The sequence below is a fragment of the Pogoniulus pusillus genome, chromosome 6, assembly GCF_015220805.1.
Source record: "Pogoniulus pusillus isolate bPogPus1 chromosome 6, bPogPus1.pri, whole genome shotgun sequence".
NCBI classification, from domain to species: domain Eukaryota; kingdom Metazoa; phylum Chordata; class Aves; order Piciformes; family Lybiidae; genus Pogoniulus; species Pogoniulus pusillus.
The window spans coordinates 20,785,895-20,810,283 of record NC_087269.1 but is presented as its reverse complement, the minus strand read 5'-3'; the positions used below and the strand labels follow the sequence as shown (position 1 = coordinate 20,810,283).

General features: G+C 42.5%; 1 protein-coding gene across 5 annotated transcripts in view; it reads right to left on the bottom strand.

The window, feature by feature from the left end:
• MARCHF8 (membrane associated ring-CH-type finger 8) overlaps positions 1-24,389 on the bottom strand; it is a 96,485-nt gene that overhangs the window by 65,595 nt on the left and 6,501 nt on the right. For 4 of the 5 annotated variants that reach the window (XM_064144797.1, XM_064144801.1, XM_064144798.1 and 1 more), the window contains one exon: positions 6,563-6,741. In XM_064144797.1, the coding sequence (XP_064000867.1) occupies positions 6,563-6,658 (96 nt within the window). In that variant the 5' untranslated portion in view covers positions 6,659-6,741. Of the gene's footprint in view, positions 1-6,562; positions 6,742-7,188; positions 7,277-24,389 lie in introns of those variants that run through there. The other variant, XM_064144800.1, reaches the window with a different exon arrangement.

Sequence of the window (24,389 nt, the reverse complement as noted above, 5' to 3'; positions counted from 1 at the left end):
TACAACAAGAGACACATTCTGTTTACCATGTCAGCATTTGAGGATACTCAGACAAAAATTCTTCCATAGTTAACCAGTTTCTATTTAAAGCAGATTTTAAAAAGATGCCAGGTGCAGTGTTAATATATGACATAGCTACACACAAACAAATCAGTATAAAAATACTGAGGGGTGAAATTCTCAGAGGATTTGCAGCACTGCTGCTTAATGAATGATTCGGTTCAATAGGCAAACAAAACCAAACACACACACACACACACACAGAGCCTTACAAACGCCTGAGTATTTGGATCAAGTTCAACCAGTCAGAGTCCACAATCACAGCTCAAAGTCCAAAAAGTGAATACAGAAGGTCATGCAGTGCTTACGTACCTGAAAACCAATATAAAAGCTCATAAAGCATCACGATGGATTCAACAACACAAAGCATGCAGTTTTATACTGCACTACTCATCTACAAGTAAAAATTATTGCAAATGCATCTACTTTTTTTTTTTCCTCCTACAAGTCAGTCCTGCTTTTCCAGTAGGATATGGGTTATTTGAATCAACAGGCCATCACAGAATCATAGAATGTCAGGGGCTAGAAGGGACATTGAAAGATCATCTGGTCCAGCCCACCTGCCAGAGCAGGATCACATAGAGCAGATCACACTGGAACACATCCAGACGGTTCTTGAATATCTCTAGAGAATGACTCCACAACCTCCCTGGGCAGCCAGTTCCAGTGCTCTGTCACCCTTACAGTGAAAAAAATAAATCTTCCTCAGTTTCACATGGAACCTCCTACGCCTCAGCTTCCACCCATTGCCTCTTATCCTGTCACCCAGCCTCACCAAGAAGAGGCTGCCTCCACCCTCCTGGTGACCCTTACATATTTATAAACATGAATGAAGTCACCCCTTAGTCTTCTCCTCTCCGTGCTAAAAAGCCCCAGCTCCCTCAGGCTCTCCTCATAAGGAAGATGTTCAACTTAATCATTTTTTGTGGCTCTGCGCTGGACTCTCTCCAGCAGCTCCCTGTCCTTGAGCTGGGAGGCCCAGAAGTGGACACAATACTCCAGATGAGGTTTCAACAGGGCAGAGTAGAGGGTCAGGAGAACCTCCCTCGACCTACTAACCACATCCCTTCTAATACACTCCAGAACAGCATTGGCCATCCTGTCCACAACAGCACACTGCTGGCTCACAGCCATCCTTCCACTCACCAGGACTCCTGAGTCCTCCCCTTCACTGCTCTTCAGCAGGTCAGTCCCCAGCCTATACTGATATAGGGGATTGTTCTTTCCCAGGTGCACAACTCTACACTTGCCCCTGTTGAACTTCAATGCATTTCTCCCTGCCGAGCTCTCCAGCCTAAGCCTCTCTGAATGGCAGCACAACTCTCCAGTGTGGCATCCACTCTACTCAGCTTGGTGCCATCAGCAAACTTGCTGACAGTGCACTCCATGCCCTCATCCAGGTCATTAATGAATACATTGAATAATACTATTCTCAGTACCAATCCCTGAAGTACTCCACTAGTTATAGGCCTCCAGCTAGATTCTGTCCCATTGACCACAACTCTCTGACTTCTTTCCATAGTGCTTTTACTGCTAAAGGATGTGGGACATCACTAAGAAGTCAGAAGTAATTTAGCAAGATGTAGCAGAAAGTACTTCTCTCACTGTAATTTAATCCAGGTACATTAAGTAGTCATAGTATCTCCAAGATGACAGCTTTGAGAAGCATCTAGAGATGTTTGAGATGATCATAGAATCTCTGCTGAGCACACAGCAGCCAGTAATACCACATGGCACTTGGAAGACACAAAAGTAATTCCTCTATAACAGAAAGTTTGATTAAGTGGAACTAGGGAGTTTAAGTAAGACTAGAATATTCATCTGCTTCTGTGATAAATGCTATGTGATCTTTGTTGTCACCTCAGTATTGCTTCCCAGGTTCAGGCCATTGAAAAGAAAGTACTGCACACCCAAAATAACTTGCACTGATATCTCATGATCTCTCATTCAAACACCAATTCTGTCCATCCCTGATCTGCTTATGAGATCTTCAGAGATCACAGCACAGGAAGCTATAGTTAGGAAGTTACAAATTTTTAGAAGAGCAGCATAAAAGCTCAGGGAGTTTTACTCACAGCAGCAATGTTTACTGAGAACATGTCGTAGACAGCAGTTTGCTTCAGCAAGTGAAGCACAAAGTCCTCAAATAGGCAATGCTTTAGCAGAACAAAATGAGAGCAACACCTCAACCACAATCTGGCATCAGTTCTTCATTTCCAATCCAAATCCTGAGAGCTGATAGCTTTTGGATACAGTAAGAAACATCACTGCCAGCATGCTACGCACCAGACAGGGACAGGATGGGTCACAGCATCTCTCAAACAATAGAGAGACTCTCCCTTAAATCAGGTAAGTATGAAGCTATTCCTAGTGAAGGATAAGTAAGAAGCTAAAGATGGTTATTAATAGCCCTTAAAGCTAACAGTCCATCTAAGTTAAATGCAAGGATAATAATCCCTTTACAATCTTTCCTATTTTTACTGGGGAAACAGACAAATTTCATGAAAGACTGCTTTAACCAAGTTTCAACTAGTTTAAACCTTGAAAATTACACTAACCTGAATCAGAGTCTGCCAATCTCTGCTATTTATACGTATCACTGACGAATTAAAAAAGAAGTAGTAGGCAGGAGCTTTGGCTTTTATCACCTCTTCAAATTCAGTAGGATTCTTGCTCCTGACTTCCACGAGTATTGAATCTACACGTTAGTCTGCTATGAGGCAAGTCTAAAGACTACAGATCACCCAGATTGACTAAGTGGATTGCAGTGATAAAGGAGGTAAGATTTTTTTTTCATTGTTATTCTTCACAGTTAGTCACAAATCATTAGCCCAGAAATCTTGCTCTTACAGCAAGGAAAACTATTACTAAAACAAATCAAGCCTTAAGCAGGAATACAAGAGTTACACAGTGAGTGGATGCATGAAAAAGGACACATAGTAAGAGATCTGAACTGCACAAATTACATCTTTTTCCTCTGTACCTCTGCTACAAATAATTAAACACATACAAAATCACAGAAGATGACAGAAAGCATCTTCCTTCTGGTGAATAGGACAAACATTGATTTTCCACAGACTAGTGAAGTTCTCTCTCCAAACACTTTGGTATTTCATTTTCTGTTACTTTGCTTATTGATCCTTTCCTGTGAAGTACTTCTTATGATGCAGGATACAGATACAAGCTAAAGGTCTAGTTTGAGAAAGAAAGAACAAAAGCAAGGCAAATTTTCACATATTTACCTTGACTTTAGCCAGAACTTGGTAATGAACAGGAGAGATAGGTATGCCTCAAACTACAAAGCACATGCCTGATAATGCGCTTAGGCAAAGAAAATTGTCTGGTAATATAAAGTCAACCTTTATAGCTTTTTTACTAAGATAAATATCTTTGAAGTAGTGATATCAGTTTTGATTGTGGTTTGGGGTCTTTTTGATTTTGCTCAGACTGGCAAGTGGCTTTACATAACTCAAAACACTTTAAGACCACAATGCACACGTTTGGGATGTGTACTGCTATTCCAACACAGAAAAGTTAAGGAGTGTTTCTATTACATAGTATAGGTAAGGCCTTGAGCAGTCTGGTCTGGTGGAAGGTGTCCCTACCCATGGCAGGGGGAGTTAGAGCTAGATGATCTTTAAGGTCCTTTCCAACCTAAACCATCCTATGAATCACGGCACTTGAATCAAACTTCAATACTGCACTTGCTTCTGAAAAACTGCTGCCTGCTTTTGCATAAATCCATGAGAACTGCATCTAGGGCCATCCAGAACATGAAGAAGTAGCTATGAGCTGTGTTGCACAAAGGAAAGTTACACAACTGAAATGGGAAGTACAGAAGATACACCAACTTTGTACTGAAGTTACAAAATTGAAGGGCAAATGCCTTCTCAGTTTTACCTAGTGTCCTCTTGTACAACAGATGTTACCTAGGGCACAAAATCTTCCAGAACTGCTCAACAGATGTGCACAACACAGGATCACGATCATGTTCACTCTGCATGCTGCTCTTTAATTAGCAGTGCCTTCTATCTCAAACAGAAAACAGGCAATTTGAAGCAATTCTAATATGTCAGTGATAACCTACAATTTCTGTTACTTGCACCCTATCTCCTCTTTACTGTATACTTTAAATATGAGCAAGACTCAGTCGTGGTCATTGGGTCCTGACTGGATCCAAGAGTTGACAGGGACTGACTAGCAATTAGCCTTTAATGTCCTGGTGAGGTACAAAAATGTAACTGGATTGGCCAAAGTCAAAACATTAATGGCTTGACTGCTCTCCAGCTCATTTGTTAGAGCCAACATTAAAAGGTTAACACTAGAAGCAATGCAGCTTGCAGGAGCGTGGAAGAGTAGAGAAGAGCCAAGTTGTGGCTTGTAAGCATAGGAGCAGTTGTGTCAGTACAGCTGTGCATCAAGGACAGCAGGCAGTTCACCCAGCACTTCAGCTATTCCAGCTGTGATTTTGGCAGAATACAGGACACTTGAGGGATGAGTGAATATGATGACAGACACAGGAAGAGCAAGACTTGGGAAACATGAAGTGTTTCCAGGTTAGCCTAATCTATTGCTTGTGTAGTCCGAGTCCCCAGCATTTCCTCTGTGGCACAGCACATATTTATTTGAACATTCTGTTCTGTTTCAAATGTACAAGGCATGAAATTACAACAGCAACCTGGCAGGTGAAATCAAAATTTCAACTAGTTATCATTAAGTAAACACAGGCAAGATTTGTTAACACTGAAGTTGCTGCATCAGAAATGAAGAGCAGGTTTAAGAGACTTAAGACTCCCACTTCTGAGCTAATTTTGTGGTCTGAGTTACCACTGACCTGATTGACATCCTAATCCCCATCATCCCAAGGGTGGGCAGTTAACTCGCAGCACTGCATTTGGCAGAAGGGCTGTTTCACTCTTTCAGCACATACAGTTTCATGGAAAGGGAAGAAACAGAAGAGCCCTCTTACCTAGACAGTTGTCCAGACAGTAGATATCACAGGACGTTAGGGATTGGAAGAGACCTCTGGAGATCATAAAGTCCAACCCCCCATGCCAGACTAGGACTGTAATCTAGAGCAGGTCACAGGGGAACACATCCAGATGAGTCTTGGAAGTCTCCAGAGGAAACTCCACAACCTCTTTGGGGAGCCTGTTCAAGCGCTCTGTGATCCTTTGAAGTAAAGATGTTCTTTCTCATGTTGAGGTAGAACTTCTGTGCTGTAGTTTATATATGTAATGGCTGGGAAGTGAGAGATTCCAGCAGATACCTGAGACAAGGTTCTTTGTAGATTTAGAGCATCTCATCTGTGAGGATAACTACTTGGCTAGTCCTGGCAATCAAAACCAGCAGTGTTCCAGCCTAATTAATTACTGGTTTCAAATCTGAAGGGTTAGAATCCATTAAAAAATGTTACTAAGGAGAAGACTCAAAATACCCACAGCAATGGCATAATTTATTTTTACTGACTCAACAGTGACTTTGGTAGGTGCAATTTGGACAGCTAATAGGCAAGAAGCATAGTCAGGACAGGTGATCCTAGCACATCAAAAGCAACTTCTTTAATCCTACCCAGAGTTAGTCTTTCTGAAACATAAGAGTGCCCTTGTAGTCCTTTACACTTCCTACACACTCTGTCTGTAATCACTATCACCCTAGACCTCCTCAGAATTAACCAGTGCTGAGCAGTTAAAAAAAGGTTCTCTTGACCAGACTTTATGTTAAGCAAAGATAAAGAACCACAAAGATATTTTACAGAGATAAATGCAAATTTCAAAGCAGTACAGTGTACACTAAAGTATGATGCACACTAAGGTCCTTGGGCTGGATCAGAGACGCTGTCCAGGGGCAAACAGGGGTGACGAGTGAATACTAGACATAGTATGCTAATAAAAATTGTTAAGTAGCCTATCAATCAGACTGTATTAGACCTATGACTATTAGATATGTCAGATATTTTTGCATTCCAGCTCTCATCAGCACCACAAGACCTCAACATAACGCCATTCACACACACGCTCCCAAGTTAAGAATACAAAAACATATCTCCAGGGAACAGCACAGTAAGTATACAGAAGGGTGTGTAATTGTCTTCTTTCAGGTATTTCATTCAATTGAAAGCACAACACAGCTGCTAGACGATGCATAGGAAAATAGGATGCATGACACATCCCATATTGTATTTATTTTAGAAAGGTAAAATACACCTGTAGGAGCTCCTGTAACAAGGGCACCAAAGCCGTTGTCCAAAATCTGCCTTAAATTCTGAAGCAAAATAAAAGGTCATAGGTTGCATTTTGCAGAAGTTACTCAACAATTCCTGTGATTTTGCAGCCAGCTAACAAATACAACAGGAAGAGGTCATTTGGTAACATTCATCTTGACTAAAAGCAGCAGTCCTGCAAAGAGCTGGGGCTCTAATAGAAACAGATCTGATTTGGTAAGCCCTGTCATTTTATACCTAAGATACATTCCTGTGAAAATCAAGTATATCTGACAGTACCTGTTCCTCTTTTTCTTTGGTCTTGCTCCTGGAGACTCTAGAAGAGGTAACATCCTGAGCTGGAATGACAGAGATTTGATGCAGTGGCATGTTCATCACACCGCCTTATTTGGTCCTATGGTTTACAGGAAGGAAGCTTGAAGGCAGTGCTCATTCGGTGCCATTGTCAGGCCTTGCACCTGAAAAATAAAAACATAACTATTAGATGAATGCAACTATCTCTAAATGAAAGACAAATCATCAACTGGAACAATATGTCCCTCTTCTCTCTGAATTCTTAACAGGAAAGAGCTTGTGTGAGAAAAAACATAAGAGTTTTAAATAGCTAGAACTAGACAGAGCATAATTCATGCAAATGAATAAACAATCAACCAGTTCTTAAAGTGGTCTAAGACTAGAGCCAGAAGGCAGGGATCCCACTCAAGCCTGCATAGATAGTGAGATAGAGAGCAGCTCTCCCAGATGAGCAGGAGGAGTGTGCAACTTGGAGGTGCAAAGGTCATGCAGGTAGCTTCCTAAACTGCCGGCCCCACCAGCAGCTCTCCCAGATGAGCAGTGGAAGCGTGCAACTTGGAGGTGCAAAGAGCAAAGGTCATGCAGGTAGCTTCCTAAACTGCCGGCCTCACCACTCTAGACTGAGTTGCCTCAGGCTTCACTTTTAAAAAAAAGTCAGTGGCCTGCATCTGGCTCTTGTCATTAACACAACAGGTACGGGCCAGCCATAGCAACATGCATCGCATGAGCTGCTCCTTTCTTGATGCCACTGGAAAATAATACAATCAAAAACCCTTGCTAGGAATCTCCTGTACTGCACACACTTTATCCTCTTGTTACTAGTACAACAGGGAAGCATTACATATAAGAGAGACAGTGATAGATGTAAATTAGCCAAAATCTGCAACATTAACTCAAAAGGCAGGTGTAATTAGCCATACCTTTAATTATAATAGCAAAATTACATTAAATTAAAAGCTTTTTGGAACATGTAGGGTCATGGAGTGTTTATTGTGGTTACATTCTGAAATCAGAGACAATCAATTTTGCTTAAAGAAACGATTAGAGGGGAATTAACACAGCAGGGACTACACTAAATAGGGGAACTGGATGATGCACTCTTCTGCTTCCATAAAACATCAGCTTGCTTTGTATTTGAATCTTTGAAAGCAGAACATGAAGATTAGGCTAATACCCTATATACTATGATGCTTAACGATTTGGAAGTAGTGTAGCCTAATATTTAGTTCATACCCTTGATTTATATTCCATACATTGTAAATTGAATATTTAATTACTTGGAATTTTTAAAGATAGGTCAAGCTTCCTAGGTTCTGGATTCTGCAAAACAACGCTGGTCTGGTTCTATTACACTCCAATGTAAAATGAAAAGAGGACCAAATCTTTTGACTGCTCTTGATTAAATGGAAAATAAATGTAATTACATATCCCAAGGCACTTTGTACAGGAAGTGGTAGTTCAGTATACTATTTACACTGAGGGGGAAAGACTTATCAAAGGTCATAGAACAAGTCACAAGCCAAAACAAAAACGCAGACAGAGTCTGCTGCTTTCCAATCACACACTCCATTTGCTGGTTGATGCTATCTGTCATTAGATTGCTCAGCCAAATTCAGAAGCCTTACTGTCACATGGTCAGGATTTGTATTACTTTCACAGATGCCAAGGCAGTGTATGAAAAAGAGTGCATGAGAGCTTTGAAGGCAATGTCTCTGTAACTTCTAGGCATCACTGATTTTAAAAATACATCTATACACATAAACAAGCAAGAAGGACATTTTCTTAGTGGAGGACAGAGGGAAGCATGGGACTTAGCAGCACTACTGAATCTCAGCATAAAGAGAAGACACTTGAAACTCCCACAGTCCTCCACACAGCTGTTTAGCTGCATCCTCTAAAGAAGCCAGAACAGAAAACAGATAAATGGGGGCTGAGACAAGAATGTCCAACTGCAATAAACAAAGCAGGATGGGAAGGTATTTTCCCAAGAAAACATAAGGAAATGAAATCCAAAGAATGTTAAGCTCCAATGAAATTATGCCAGGTAATATGTTCTGTGCTACTGCCAGTGACAGCTGAGCCAAGAGGAAGTAGACAAATCCTGCTCCGTACCCCACTCAAAAAGGGTTCTGGGCTGGCAGGCAAGGACATGTTACTACCATAAAGAGAACAAGGAAAATTATTAGAAAACACACTTAAATCCCTCTGATGATTACAAACCAGTTAAACCAGTTTTTCTGTAGGTACTTCGAGGAGAGCATGTGTTAGAATTCTTTGAAAGATCTCAAGTAGAATCCAATTAGATATTCAAAGATGACGTGAAACAGCCCTCCTCCGGTACAGAAGCTCTAACAAAGACTGCCTCTGTCCAAGAGTGACTTAGAAAAAGCACTGAACTTAGCCCAAATGCCACAGTGTAGCATTCCCAATGTGGAAGGTCCCTAATGACACACACACTCAAAGCCTGACCATATCAACTTGAAGCACATTAACTCCATAATCCTAACTGAAAGATAAAGTCACATGAATCAACACACATCTGCAGTACCAAGTACAGATAAAGACACCAGAGAAGCAATGACACTCAACACAAAGCAAGTTATGACAAGGTTTTCTCAGGATGTTTTCCACAGCTAAATTACCACCACATGCTCCTTGATTCAAGGGTGAGGAGCTGGGCCCCTGTGATAAGGGATACAAACTTCTAGCACATCAGACTGGGGACCTATTGAAAAGGCCCACAGAGAAGAAACATTAAGGCAAGGAGACTACTCCTAGATACTTCCCCTGTCTTCAAGACTCCAGTTAGATGTTCAGGCAATCCCTCACACAAAGGGAGGGTTCCTCATTACTGCAACACCTCCACCTAACAGCTGGGTACACTCACCAAGGAGGTGGCAGAACAAGGCTCAGCTTCCTCCTCCGTTGTGTGGTATTTGGTTCATAAACCATACTTGAGAAGGAAGCTCCACGAGAACCAGAGCAGATGGTGTTCTGCTCACAGAGGAAGGAGTTTGCAGCTCCCCTTGCCTGGAAAGCTGAAGTAATAATGATACGGGGTCGGGGGGGGGGAGGGGAGGGGATGTCGGGGGGAGAGAGAGATCGGGACAGAGAGACACACTACATGCACTAACCATGTTCCTGGGGCCAGGAGGTCATCTGCCTGTGAAGGAGGAGGAATCCTATCCTCCTCTTGCTCCCATGGCTGTTCACAAATAATTCACTGGAGTAAATTAAGTAAAATATAACGGAAGTTAAACCTGTTTTCACAGTTGAGCCCTGTAGAGATTTCTTGGCTGATGTTGCCAACAGCCAGTAAGCCACAAATACAGCCTACTGCTCTTGTCCAGGGAGGTTTCTTGCAAACTTGCCTGGGGCATATGGGAATGCCAGGACAGAAGACAGCTTGAAGCTCTGCTCTTCATTCCTCTTGTCTACAGCCACACTGGCTCCTGCAGAACAGGTTTCAGCCACACTGTTGTTGTATAGATCCTTCAGAAAAATGATATTATTTCAAAAGGCAAAAGAGGTCAAAGCCCTGACCTCAGAGTCCACAGGAGGACTTAGTTCGGTGAAATCAAGATTTCACCCACCTAGGTAGTCCAGTTATTCCTTCTGAAGGCAAAATAGGAACTAAAAATGTCAGCAGATACCTAGAACCATATCAGCTGTGTCCTCATTGTGTTCCTAAAACCATGAAGCTGCAGCAAGAACAGCCAGATCCAGAGGAAATGAGACAGAGTCTCAGACAGTAGCTGAAAGAAAAAAAAAAAAAAAAAAAAAAAAAGACGAAAATGATGCACAGGACTGACTTGAGGCTGGTGGCTGGGGCATTCCTCTCAGCAGTTAGCAGCATTAAATACAGGAGAGGGGACAATTAAAAACAACAGGTAATCTCACTATAGCAGAAACAAGTAAGAGGCCACTTGAAATCCACACCTCCATCAAAACAAGAACATCAATCAGCCATAAAATGAACCTAACAGTCTGTAAATTGCTGGATTGTGACAGTGAGAAGTACCGCTGGAAGAACTCAAGTGAAAGAAGCTATTCCCTGGTTCCTCGCCTGCCACCCACTCCAGTTTAATTGCCCTTTACACATTCCAAAACAAAGGCTAAACTGCTCTTTGCCAGCTACAACTGGGGCAAGTAACAGATCATGGTTTCCTGTCAGTCGTTTGGTGTCTACCAGAAGCTAAAACCACGCAGTATGAACCGTTCATTTCATTACGACACTTACTCCTCAGGAAGCCCACCACACATCTGTACTATACAGCACACGCTGGAGAATTGCAGCAGAAGCTCCGGACCTGCAGTGACACTGGCTGCAGATGTGCACAGGCTTTACAAAAAGAACAGCATTCCGAGGATGTGTGTAGGTGTGTACACATGCTTTGCACTACTCGTGGGAGGGGGAAAAATAGTAGTCAAGTATGTCAGTTGTTTCCCTATTTAAAGTACAATAGGTATTCCAGATTATAAAAGAACCTGTCTTTACATGCATGAATAAACCCTGGAACCTGTGGCAGAAGCAAGATGGTAGAGTCTAACTGAAAGGAATTGGAAAGAATTATTTTGGTCTGCCCTAAGGCTTCTTACACTTCAACTGCCCTAGCCCTTGTTAATGTTAGTGAGCTGTATCACGTAGGTCAGTGGTCTGATAATTTGTTGCTGGTTAGATGGGTTAAAAACAAAGCTACAGATCGCTGATGTCCAGACACTGCGGTCCTGCGTACTGCCATGGCATGGATGCAGACTGTGGACTTCGGGGGACCTGCCAGCTGCAGACTGGAAAGTGCTACCCTGAAGCTTTGTGGATCACCACATCGAAGTCTGGTATTCTGAAACTTCCCCTGTATGCAACATGAAACTTGACCAAGCCAAACAGGAATGGAAATCCTCTGAAGAAATCTCTGACTGAGGCTACATAGTGTAACACCTTGATCAGACGCCTTACTTTCTCCTGGGGAGACTTGAAACAATCTTTTAATGAAGATTTTGAATCTGTTTTTATGCTGGAGGTCTTGATATGAAATCTAAAAGACCCACTTAAAAAAAATAATATTTGGGATTTGATTATTTGCTGTTCTGAAGGTAACAGAAGCCCTCATCTAGAGATTTTAGCAAATCCATATGCGCATCTTAACTTTCCTTATCTCCTCTGTCATTTCAGCCAGATATAGCTGATGTCTGCTTTCTGCACACTACATCTTCTGTATTTGCAAATGTTTTCAATCCTATTATCTTGTGTCGGCTCTAGTTTGAAGCTTTTATTTATTTTATTTTGAGCTTGTCTGGAGTCCTCCCCTACTAGTGTAGCTTACATAATCTTTTTGCAGAGATGACAGATGTGCATTGTCAAAAAAGAGGATCCTGCATCTGCGTTTCGTTTTGTTTTACTGCAGCTTAATCAGTGCTTTGTTAACAGCATTACTTAGGAGATGGTATCAAGCCCAGTGTGCTTCACATGCATTTGTTAACTTGACAAACAAACCTAATCAAGGTAGCATGAGAGAGAGAAACTAACACTTCTCCTGCAGTACAAAACTATAAGTGAAAAGAACACTTGCACTCATGCCAGGCAGACATAATTCTGGATTATTGCTATTTACAGCTATGCCTCTGCCCATATATCTTTCGTTGTTTATTAGCTCAGCTGCAACTTCTCCCTGTATTATCTTAGTTCCTCCTTTCTTCTACCTGCTAGTGCCCTAAAAATAATCAGCTTCAAGACTTAAAAACATTTTTCTTCTAATAATAATTAAAAAATCATATAATTTAAATCAAACAACAGGCTTGGAAAAAACACAAGAAATCCTCCTGCATGTTACCCATGTTGCCTTTGAAAGTTTCTTAACGTCCAGGACTACACACAAAGAAATAGATCTATCTGCCTGCTCTGGCTAACTCCTCTCAAAATAATATGATTGCATTTACAAACATGACACAATTACACAAGCTGCTAAACTATGGCATCAGTAAATAATAGTCCTAGAGCTCTCATCAATCCCTTCCCTTGATTTCAATGGAAGATAAGCAGGATCTGTGCCTTTGAAACAGATTCTTTGAAATTTTTCCTCTTCAAATCAAATCACCCGCTAAGTACAATTATGAATTAGCTTGCTAGCACTCAGTAAACCCCAAATCTCACTTCCCCTTGCTCTGATAACAAAACAATAGTCGTTCAGTCCCTTGAGAAAGAAAAAAGGTCTGCTTATGCTACTAATAACAATTCAACTACATCAGAAGCATCAGTGATTATTCCTGATATCCAGTGGAAAGAAGAAAGTGCCAGGCACTCTTCAGATACACATGGGCAGTAAGTTCCTGCTACAGAGGCAGAACTTTAACTACATGACTGCTCTGCTAGGTAAAGCACATTTTAAAGCATTCTCCTTGTATATTTATTGATGAAACAGACCATAGCGTCCATAACAATGTCAGCAATAATCCCCATGGTAGTTTCCATAATATGCAAGAAGGAACAGAGGTTAGGCAGTTTTATTTGCTATACTGGAAAGCCCTAACAGTGGGGGCCTGGCAGAGGTCAACAGCCAGGGCTGCTGTTTTTTTCAGCAAACAAGTTGCTCTACCTGCTCCACGGAAATTCCAAGCTCATTTGCATAAGGGAGTGCTATTCATATTTTTGCCTACATAATCACCATTTCACTTCACTCCTTCACATTAAACACATTTTCCTGCCCCAAGGTGCTTCCAAACAGAACAGGTCTACCACACAAATGACACCTCAAGCTGTGAGCCTTTACAGCTTTGCTGCAAGGAGGACGTAATATCACAGCATGTACAGGACTTGCCTTGTCATTACTCTTAGCCATGTTCCCATCAACTCCCACAATGAGTAGACTGCCTTCCTGAGATATTAATGTCCCCCTTCAGAAAAGGCATTCTTCCCTCCAACTTGACACTGAAGCCACCCTGCAGAGGCAAAAATTAGACTGTCTTAATCACATGGCTGAAATTAATTTTTCCTTAAAAGACGTGGATGATGACTTGCTTCTTCATAACATCCATTATCAGATAACAGCACACTGCAGTACCATGCTTAGTGCTACGGTTTTTATGAAAAGCCCTTTGACGTTCTACATCCAGAAGCACAGCACCGCAGTAACCTACAGGGATTCCATCACAGCGTACATGCTGGTGATGCAACGGTCAGTGTGTCTTTTCCTTATCAACCCTGCAGAGGGACCTGGACAGGCTGGATGGGTGGGCAGAGGCCAATGGGATGAGATTTAACAAGGCCAAGTGCAGGGTTCTGCACTTTGGCCACAACAACCCCAAGCAGCACTACAGGCTGGGGACTGAGTAGCTGGAGAACAGCCAGGAGGAAAGGGACCTGGGGGTACTGATAGATAGTAGGCTGAAGATGAGCCAGCAGTGTGCCCAGGTGGCTAAGAGAGCCAATGGCATCCTGGCCTGCATCAGGAACAGTGTGGCCAGTAGGACAAGGGAGGTTATTCTGCCCCTGTACTCAGCACTGGTCAGGCCACACCTTGAGTACTGTGTCCAGTTCTGGGCCCCTCAATTCAAGAAAGATGTTGAGGTGCTGGAACATGTCCAGAGAAGGGCAACAAAGCTGGTGAAGGGCCTGGAACACAAACCCTATGAGGAGAGGCTGAGGGAGCTGGGCCTGTTTAGCCTGGAGAAGAGGAGGCTCAGGGGTGATCTTATTACTGTCTACAACTACCTGAAAGCACATTGTAGCCAGGTGGGGGGTGGCCTCTTCTCCCAGGCAACCACCAATAGAACAAGGGGACACAGTCTCAAGTTGTGCCGGGGAAGGTACAGGCTGGATGTTAGGAGGAAGTTCTTCCCAGAGAGAGTGATTGGCATTGGAATGGGCTGCCCAGGGAGGTGGTGGAGGCACCGTCCCTGGAGGTGTTCAAGAAAAGCCTGGATGAGGCACTTAGTGCCATGGTCTAGTTGACTGGCTAGGGCTGGGTGCTAGGTTGGACTGGATGATCTTGGAGGTCTCTTCCAACCTGGTTGATTCTATGATGATTCTATAACCCACGCAAATGGCTAGAGAGCACTGGAAAGGTTTTACACAATTAGAATTTCTTCATTTAGTTGAATACGAAAAAAGCCAGGTTACTGAGACCAAAGGTTTAGGAACTGTCCACTAAGATTGTCACTGTTAGTCCCTTGCAATTTTAAGTCACCCTGCAATCAGCACAGAAGGGTCCACAGTACATCAACCAGGTACAAAACACACCCAACTCCAACCTATTCGTGGGCAACATCCAAACTATGGCATGCCAGGAATGACAGTATGTGATGTCAAAGACAAGGCAATACTCTACACCTCCAGAATAACAGCAAACCTATTTGGAAAAATAGCCACCTGATCATTGTGATTTGTCAAAGCACTACATATGATGATCAATGATTTTTAACAGAAAATGTTAATGAAGCTTATCATCAAATGGAAAGAATGACTCACTAAAAACTCATACAGAGCACTAAGAGAAATTTGTACTAACACATATTTGCAAGCAAATTTTCTAGTCTAGTACACAAGTTCACATGTTGAAATGCATAATTTAGGATCAATTCTCATTCTCTATTGTGATCCTTTTGGGATTCGTGGAACTCTAAATCTAGCAAAGGGGAAAAATACTCTGTATTTTTATCTTCAAAATTAATAAAGACTATTAAAAACAAATGCATAAATTTACACTGCAGACAATGCAAGCCTGTGCTTCTCAAATAATGTAAAACTTTGCAATGCAAGATAGCGATGGAACAAAACAATCTCATCCTTGTTCAGCGAGCACATTGCTCACATTCTGTATTGTACACAGATAACAATTATGCATTTTTAGGAAAATCCTGTGCTGCATCACTTATTTTCCATTACATCAGAGCCTATCAGTTGACCGCCTGGACAGATGGGCAGAGTCCAGTGGGACGGCATTCAATAGCTCCAAGTGCAGGGTGCTGCACTTCAGCCACAACAACCCCATGCAGAGATACAGGCTGGGGTCAGAGTGGCTGGAGAGCAGCCAAACAGAGAGGGATCTGGGGGTGCTGATTGATACCCGCCTGAACATGAGGCAGCAGTGCGCCCAGGTGGCCAAGAGAGCCAGTGGCATCCTGGCCTGCATCAGGAATGGTGTGGTCAGCAGGAGCAGGGAGGTCATTCTGCCCCTGTACTTAGCACTGGTTAGACCACACCTTGAGTACTGTGTTCAGTTCTGGGCTGCCCAGTTTAGGAAGGACATTGAGATGCTTGAGCGTGTCCAGAGAAGGGCGACGAGGCTGGTGAGAGACCTCGAGCACAAGCCCTACGAGGAAAGGCTGAGGGAGCTGGGATTGTTTAGCCTGGAGAAGAGGAGGCTCAGGGGTGACCTTATTGCTGTCTACAACTACCTGAAGGGTGGTTGTGGCCAGGGGGAGGTTGCTCTCTTCTCTCAGGTGGCCAGCACCAGAACGAGAGGACACAGCCTCAAGCTACGTCAGGGGAGGTTTAGGCTTGAGGTGAGGAGAAAGTTCTTCACTGAGAGAGTCACTGGACACTGGAATGGGCTGCCCGGGGAGGTGGTGGAGTCGCTGTCTCTGGAGCTGTTCAAGGCAAGATTGGACATGGCATTTGGTGCCATGGTCTAGCCTTGAGCTCTGTGGTAAAGGGTTGGACTTGATGATCTGTGAGGTCTCTTCCAACCCTGATAATACTGTGATACTGTGAAAAGCTACTTATGAACAACAAGCGCCTAAGCAGCGATTCTTCATTATTGTTCAACTACTACCATGCAAAACATTCCTCTTAAGACAGAGTAAAAAGAATATACTATTGACTAAATGATTCTGTGTTGTGAAGAAGTATGAAATCGTTCCTTCTTTGTCTCTGGGTGAATAAGAAATTTCTGAGGCAGTGCACATAAGAATGCATTTATTCAGTGAGGAGTTAACTGTCAGTTAAATCTTTACTTACAGCCTTAAAGTTACAACATATATTTTCTCTAGCTGTCTAGATTTCTGAATCATTATGATGAACCTTTAAACTCTGAGGAAATAATAGTAAAACACATTCCTTAGGACTTGCACAATCCAACTGGAGAGCCCAAATCCAGTGTTTTCAAAATTTCAAGTGTAGAGTAGAAAAGGCAATGTACCAAGTACTCTGTACCTGATTTTGCCATTAGCATGCATGACATCAACGAGTTACCGTTTCAATCATCATTTCTCATATCTCAAAGCAACCTGAACTTCTGGTGCAAAACTAGCTACCAGAAATCACTTGTTATCCCCTGAAGTAAGAAGTTTTAGATACTGAATAAATTTTAAATACAGGGGAATACTACCAGTCATTAAAAGATAACAGATTTCAGAAAGTGGTTTTTACTGGGAAGTACATTCAGGCAGGCCATGTCTACTTTTTTTTTTTCACTCACCTTTTTCTAGGCTGATATCTTCACCAACATCCAACAAAAACTCCCCTCTCCAGAAGGCAACATTGGAAGGATTACCTCTGTGAGCTATATGCGAACTTGTGCTCAGTTTGGGGGGGTCCCTACACCTCCAGACATAAATGTCTACCTTGAATTTTATTTCAAATATCAGCAATAGAAAAGTGTGCCTGTTGGTTTTGGTTCAGGAAGGCAAACCATTTAAGTTCTTCAGTTCAGTTCTTCTGTGCTACGGATAGATAACATTTCTACTCTTCAGGCTGCCTCAGCTGTACAGATAGCTTCTGTGCAGGTGGTATTGTTCCTTACTATGGCAATACACAGTACCTAGTACAACCAAGAGCAGAGTGAAGTAAATGCTGAAGTACTGCAGTAAGGCAAGCAATAAGAGTGGTACATATCTGAGTCACTCCTTCAGTTACACACTTGCATCCTCAACAAAAATCACCAGATCTTGATTTTTAGATGGTTGCTTGACAGGTAAACATGGTATTATTTCTCATCAGTTTCAACATGAAAACTATGCTATGAAGAGTTTAAGAACCTCTGTGTCACTGCATTATCATTAAAAAGGAAAGCTGTGTAAAGACTAGAGAGTCAGGGTCTGTGAACAGAATTATTTCCCTTCTAGTGCCAGAACAGCCTCTTCCAGCTGCAATCTTAACATGGGATACGTTGTGTGGTTAAAAGGGCTGCTGGTGCTCTTATCACAAGTGTCCCTGGTGTAGTTTAAAGGCCAAGCAACTGATTTCAGAGGGCTGACAAACAGCCTGGCTTCCTTCATCCTGGCTCCACACAACAGCACTGACACCAACATGCACCAGCAGTAGAGAAGCATCAGCATAGCTTCCCTTCATTAGGGTATTATTTCATGCGAGTGTGCTGGCATGTGTATGTTGGTTCTGCCCATCCTCCCCCACAACAGTGCTCTGTGCCACCCAAAAAGAAGGCACTGGCATTACTGAACACCACAGACAAGGCATTCCTTACCACTGTCTATAAAGGGCCATTCATCTCTACCGTACCTAAAATAGCCACTGGATGCAATCATAAGATGAATACACAACTGTGGATTCATTTAAATCACTGACTTCCTATACAGAAAAGAAACCAGTGCCCAGCAGTCGCATCCTCACCCATTGCCCTCATTCTCAGTTCAGTAATGGAGTGTTGACTCTTTCTGTCCCCTCCAGTATTAGTTCCTTCATTACTACAAATATTTAGAAGTTTACAGAAACAGCACAATCCATTCTTATGCACTTGCAAAATCTGTATAAAATCAAATCCATCACAGTTTTCACCATGGCAGCATTTCTGCAGTCTACCTGTCATCCACTAGCTGCTCATTGCCAGTTAACCACAGCTAGCTGCAGAAGGCTGCTAAAACAAGTGAAGTATCCTGTACAGAGAAATTATGTCTATTCATGAGAAATCCTGAGAACTGCACAGGTCTCTTTCTTCTTGCTGGAGAAGAGGCTGACTTACAATGCTCTGTTGATCTGCCCCATAAATGACTTAAGTTTTTCATACAGCAGATGCTTAAAGCTGCCTTCAAATGTCTAGGCAAGAGTGAGGAAAAGCCTGGGCCTTTAGAGACCAACCCGTTGTCAGACAAAAGATTGTTTAGAAGGGATCTGGTAATAGCTGGGACAATACAGTGGAATGAATTCTGGGGTGCTGTTATACATCCATAGGGTAAGTTGACATAGGAAGTTGTCCATACAGGGAAAGGCTTAAAATAAATTCCAGGATCATGGCCATATTACTGATACCAATTGACATTTCACATTTTTTCAACAACCAATCACATTCAGAAGTGTCTTTTCTGTCTTCTTCCCTAATAGATGCCCTTTGCTTTAATTTAGACAAGAGCCAGAGATGTGAGCTAAGTGTGCTAAATGAGGCCCATGCAGTGCTGGTGAATGTGAGCACTACTGTAAAATCTAAAACATTCATGAAAACGAAACCTGGGAAGAGCAGCAGTTTCTATCTGCTATCTGTTGAAATTGAAGGCAAGAATTAAAAAAACATTTGTAAGCCAAAATCTCATCATTCCTGGAGGAAAGCATACTGCTGAAAACAGGGAAGCATTGAATCTGTTGAGGCCACATGGACATTTTTGCATCAACTACATTCAGAGGTGCAGTAAGATAAATCCAGTTTAGGAGGGACATTGAGATGCTTGAGCGTGCCCAGAGAAGGGCGACGAGGCTGGTGAGAGGCCTCGAGCACAGCCCTACAAGGAGAGGCTGAGGGAGCTGGGATTGGTTAGCCTGGAGAAGAGGAGGCTCAGGGGTGACCTCATTGCTCTCTACAACTACCTGAGGGGTGGTTGTGGCCAGGAGGAGGTTGCTCTCTTCTCTCAGGTGGCCAGCACCAGAACGAGAGGACACAGCCTCAGGCTGCGCCAGGGGAAATTTAGGCTCGAGGTGAGGAGAAAGTTCTTCACTGAGAGAGTCATTGGACACTGGAATGGGCTGCCCGGGGAGGTGGTGGAGTCGCCGTCCCTGGAGCTGTTCAAGGCAAGATTGGACGTGGCACTTGGTGCCATGGTCTAGCCTTGAGCTCTGTGGTAAAGGGTTGGACTTGATGATCTGTGAGGTCTCTTCCAACCCTGATAATACTGTGATACTGTGATCTCACCCTACTCTCCTTCATGTTTTCCAGGGCCCATACCTGCTGACCATGTGGTTTCCCCTTTTCTAAGTAGCTACAATTACGATAATATTCAAAGACATTTGCTCTTCCAAAGGGTAGATGAAAAAAACTACTACAGACAAATAATTTGAATGACTGCTGAATTAGGTTAATGGAGAGGTAAGGACATATTTCTTTACTAACAATTTTTACATGCCAATTTGGTTTTTTTTAATTGAAAAGACTACTCACTATTCCAAATGCAACAGACGTTAGAGTACCAAGACAAAATCTCCAGTTTTCTGTTCACCTAAAACAGTTGTTATGTTCTACTCCAGACACAGTCCCATCTTTGCCATGGGCTCCCACACATGGTCTGTATGGCAGCTTCAAGATGGTCAAAGTATTTAAAAGAAAAAAAAAAAATTCAACTATATCTGAAGTGACAGGAATCCACAAGTGACCAAAATACTGCTGCTTTCTCCTTGGAGGACCCAACCATTCAATTCAGTCTCTGGGTGCTATAAGAAGCAGTATTGTACTTAGGAACAGGCATGAGGTCCCCTCTGTGTCACAAGTGGTCTCATGCCTGACAGTCCTTAAGAGCCAAACTCCCTCTGAATAGTCTTGGTCCTGGAGCAAGTTACACTTCTTGTTTTGCAGGGACATATGCTAACCAGTGAATGGTATTACCTGCTGATGGCAAAAGCTCCCATTCGCATTCTCTGTTGAAGAAGTTACTTGGTACATTCTCACACCACCCACTTTTCCTGCAGAATTAACAGATGCACAGCTCAGCAAGGCCAGCTGATCTCTCACTGCTCCATTACAGAGGGCAGTAACCATCTAAATTAGAAACAACATAAAAAAGGAGACTAAAAGGCATTCAGACTCCAGTCTTAGGAAATGTTAAATATCTCAGCTGAAAAGGCCCTTTCTTCCTTTTGCTGCTTCTGCAGCAAAGTCAGGCAGCTGTCTTCCAATGCTCAACCAATGCTACCTAACAGCTTCAAGCAGGAAATAAAACCACAACATATCCATTTGTCGGCCTGTGTGCTCATGGACTGTTTTGTTGTTGGTGGGGTTGTTTGGGTTTTTGTGTGTGTGAGATTTTTGCTTGTTTTTGGGGGGAGTGGTGGTGTGGTCTTACAAAAAAAATTATAGGAAAAAGATGCCAACCAAGGAGAGCATCTTCTTTGCCTGAAAAAAAAGACACTGCTGGAAAAAGCACACACTACAACACTTATCTGGGCCAGAGACTCAGCATAAACCCAGTGCAAAGTCAGTGTCATCAGCCTTAACTCATCTGGTCTCTCTCCAAAATTTCCTTCCCAAACACTGATTCCATCCAGACATTCCTGACTGGCAAAACGGAGGTATCACTTCACCTTCTGATATTGTCCTATTGCAGCTTATGAATTAGAATACTTCTCTCTTTAGATATCAGCTGTGGAATTAGATGGTGGAGGGTGGATTATTTTTAGTAATTGTCTGACCAAACTAGAGCTGCAGTCAGTTGTAAATTAGTCACTGCTTTTTCTAAGGCTACATTTTACACATCAACTTCCAATGCAACACTTATTATCTCTTCAAAATCCATAATCACTCATCTTTGCAAGGAAGAGAGGAAAGAGGAAGCAGATATCATACAGCCAAGAAGAGACTTCTTAAATTCTTCAGGTTTCCCACCCAAAGCCTAGAAAGAGTGGCAAGGGAAGATGTAAAGTTATGGAAAGGCACAGCTGCCTTCACACACCAGTGGTGAAAGCATTTACAAGCTCAACTAACCCATCCCTCTGACAGCTGTCATGTTGGAATGGCATTTTTTAATAGAAGGGGGTCACAGAAGGCCCAGTGACAGCGTACTGTGGTGTTTTATTGCTCACCAGGTTAAAGCACAACTTAGCCTGTCGGAGATTTTCTTCTTTATTTTGACACACTCCAATAAAGGAAGAAAAAATGGCCCATGGTAAAAAGACTTGGCCAACTCTGCTTGACGCAGAGGTTGCTAGAGAGACTGACGCAGGTCTGAGCTGCAGTGTGTCCATGTTACTGGCCTCAGTGGGATGCCCTGTGTATAGTCAAGCTGCTTCCACTCCCATCCCCTGCCAACAAGAATTACTTTCAGACTTGAAACCAAACAGTTTCATCATCTTATTAACCTCCGTTCTTAGCTCAGATATCTCTCATATGCATTAGTTAGATTACATCAACCATGAAGATCTATCCATGAGCCACACATGATACAGCCCAAAGGAGGTCAGTTAGAGATAGAATCATCAGCCATCTGTCTTTCTTCTCCCTTATTCACAGTAGCAACAATGCAAACTATGCGACAAGGGATAAGTATATGCTTTGTGGGGTCATGTGGAAAGGGAGATAATACTAGAGCACCAAGATATGACTGGCAAACACACCTTCCTCGAGCAAAGCAGAACCATCCCTGCAGCTTCCTTCCACAACCCCCGCACCAGGCACAGCCAGTTAAGCCAGGCTAAGCCAAGCTCACGCAGGTTTTACAGACCTGAGAGCCTAAACACAGCAGCTATGAAGGACCTGAAAAGGTAGCTGACAAGCAGCCTAAACAGCAGGATCCCAGGGGACATTACAACCCTACCAAGTCTGTTTAAAGCACCTGCAGTACTGCACAGCGAGATTATGTTGACTGAAACAAAACTTCCCAATAGGCATTCAAAGACAGATAAGAGAGACTGAACACAATGCCCCAACTGACAAGCCGTACTCAAGCACACAGCAAAAGCAAACAACCATAACAAATGTCTAACAGACACAATGGAAGATCACAGCCAAGAATAAAATGTGTGATGTATTTAATTCTCTTTCTCTTTAAGGAACTGATCCTGACTCAGCTTCCTTGTTCTCAGGCAGCTGGACCACACAATGCTACACTTGCTTCTTGCCAGAGTATCACTAACAAAGGAAAGTGAGTGAGAAATCTTATCTTGAAACAAACATGCTCAACAGCAACTGATCTGGGATCCTTGCCTTGTGGTCAGAGAAGCTGGTATCAACATCTTTAGTGAATAAAACCCTAGATCTGATGCAGATACAAGTGCTCCAGGGTTCCCAAAATACCAAATGCTGACCATGGGAGACTGATCTTGGGAATAAGAAAACCACTAAAAGACTACAAAGCATACATGAGACTTAGCCCACCACTGCATTTGGACATAGGTATGTAGAGGAGATATTACCATATTTAATTACGTGCATCTCAGATGCAGCCTAGCTGAGCAAGGATTTAAAAAGCAAGGCAGCCCTGGTGCAAGGCACAAGGTTTTGGCAGAGCCATCTCCTGCTACTTTGACCACACAGCTTTAAGGCTGCAGTTCTATCACTTTCATATGGCCTCTCTAGCCATACATTTAATTTAAGAATGTAATCAGATACATCAAGAGAGGTCAAAAAAGGAATAATTTTGATCCTCTTCCTATTTGGAAAATACAACAAATTTGCAAAACAGCAATTAGTCATTTGCCTAGAAAACATAATTGTGCAGTTTTCCTACCCTCCCAGGAAGGCACATAAAAATAATGTCATCTCTAAAAGACCTTGGGAACTGCAGAGCTCTGCAGCTGTACTAGAGCAGAGCGCGCTCTCACACACCTGCCAAAGCATGTAGCAGCTTGTACAGAAAAAACATGGAGTCCTTTGAAGCCTTGCAATTTTGTAATGAAACTAACTTGTTGAATATTTCTCCAACATTTGAAAGACTTATCTCTAGTGTCACAGTCAGAGGTTTTCCTTTTGCTGTCAAGCCTGACCCTGGCATGAAGCATACAAAATAGCTGAACACCACTGTCAGGAAAATCACAGAAACAAAAATACACATCTCACAAAAAGGAACTGCTAAAAGGCAGCATAGAGTTTCCATGCCCAAAAGCAATGAGATATTTCAAGGCTAGTGTTAAAACACTTCATAAGAACACTAATGCATTTAGAAGGCTGAAATATTGATCTTGTTTTTATTTGCTTCTGCTTTGTTACGCCAAGAGCAAAGTTAAAAATCCCCGTCCATCTTTTAATCAAACATGCTACTTCTTTTTTGTTAACTCCCAAGAGCAAGTCAGTCTGACAAGACTCCTGTAATTTTATAAGGGAATCTCTCCTCCCTCCACTCCCTTATGTTATCAAGCATTAATTCTGTGCTGTGCCACACTCTAATTTACTAACAATACTTAACCATTTTCTTTAGGCTCTCAGAAGGCCTTGCAATGGAAGAAGGCCACCCCAAGAGCAGGATTAGCACAGTTTGATATCCTGCAGTTTGGTATTTGGTGGTTGCATGCTTCGTATGGGCCACTCACCCACATGAACCATCCCATGGCTAAAAAAGTGCTACCTCCATAGGCTCTGGTGCAAGGTGAAGCTGCAGCTCTAGGTTCTGATATTGCAATTCACATTCCCTTCCTGTGACATCTAAAGTTCCAGCAAACAATTGACATTTAGCCAACAGGTTCAGAAGTCACTTGAAGTGTGATTGCATAAGTCCACTTCCCTGCTCAAAGCAGGCTCAAGAAATATTTAAAAATCCTCCACACTCTTAAGAGCCTTGACATGACAGAACCAAACCATGACAGAAGTAACAACTAAGTTGCAGGAAGCTAAGGTAAACATAGGTGAAGTACCTTAAACCAGAAAATAAAGGCCAGAAGCAGGAACAAGATTCAGATTTCCTTTCTCTTACAACAAGCCTTTACCTGCAAATGAACTTCCTCTTCTTT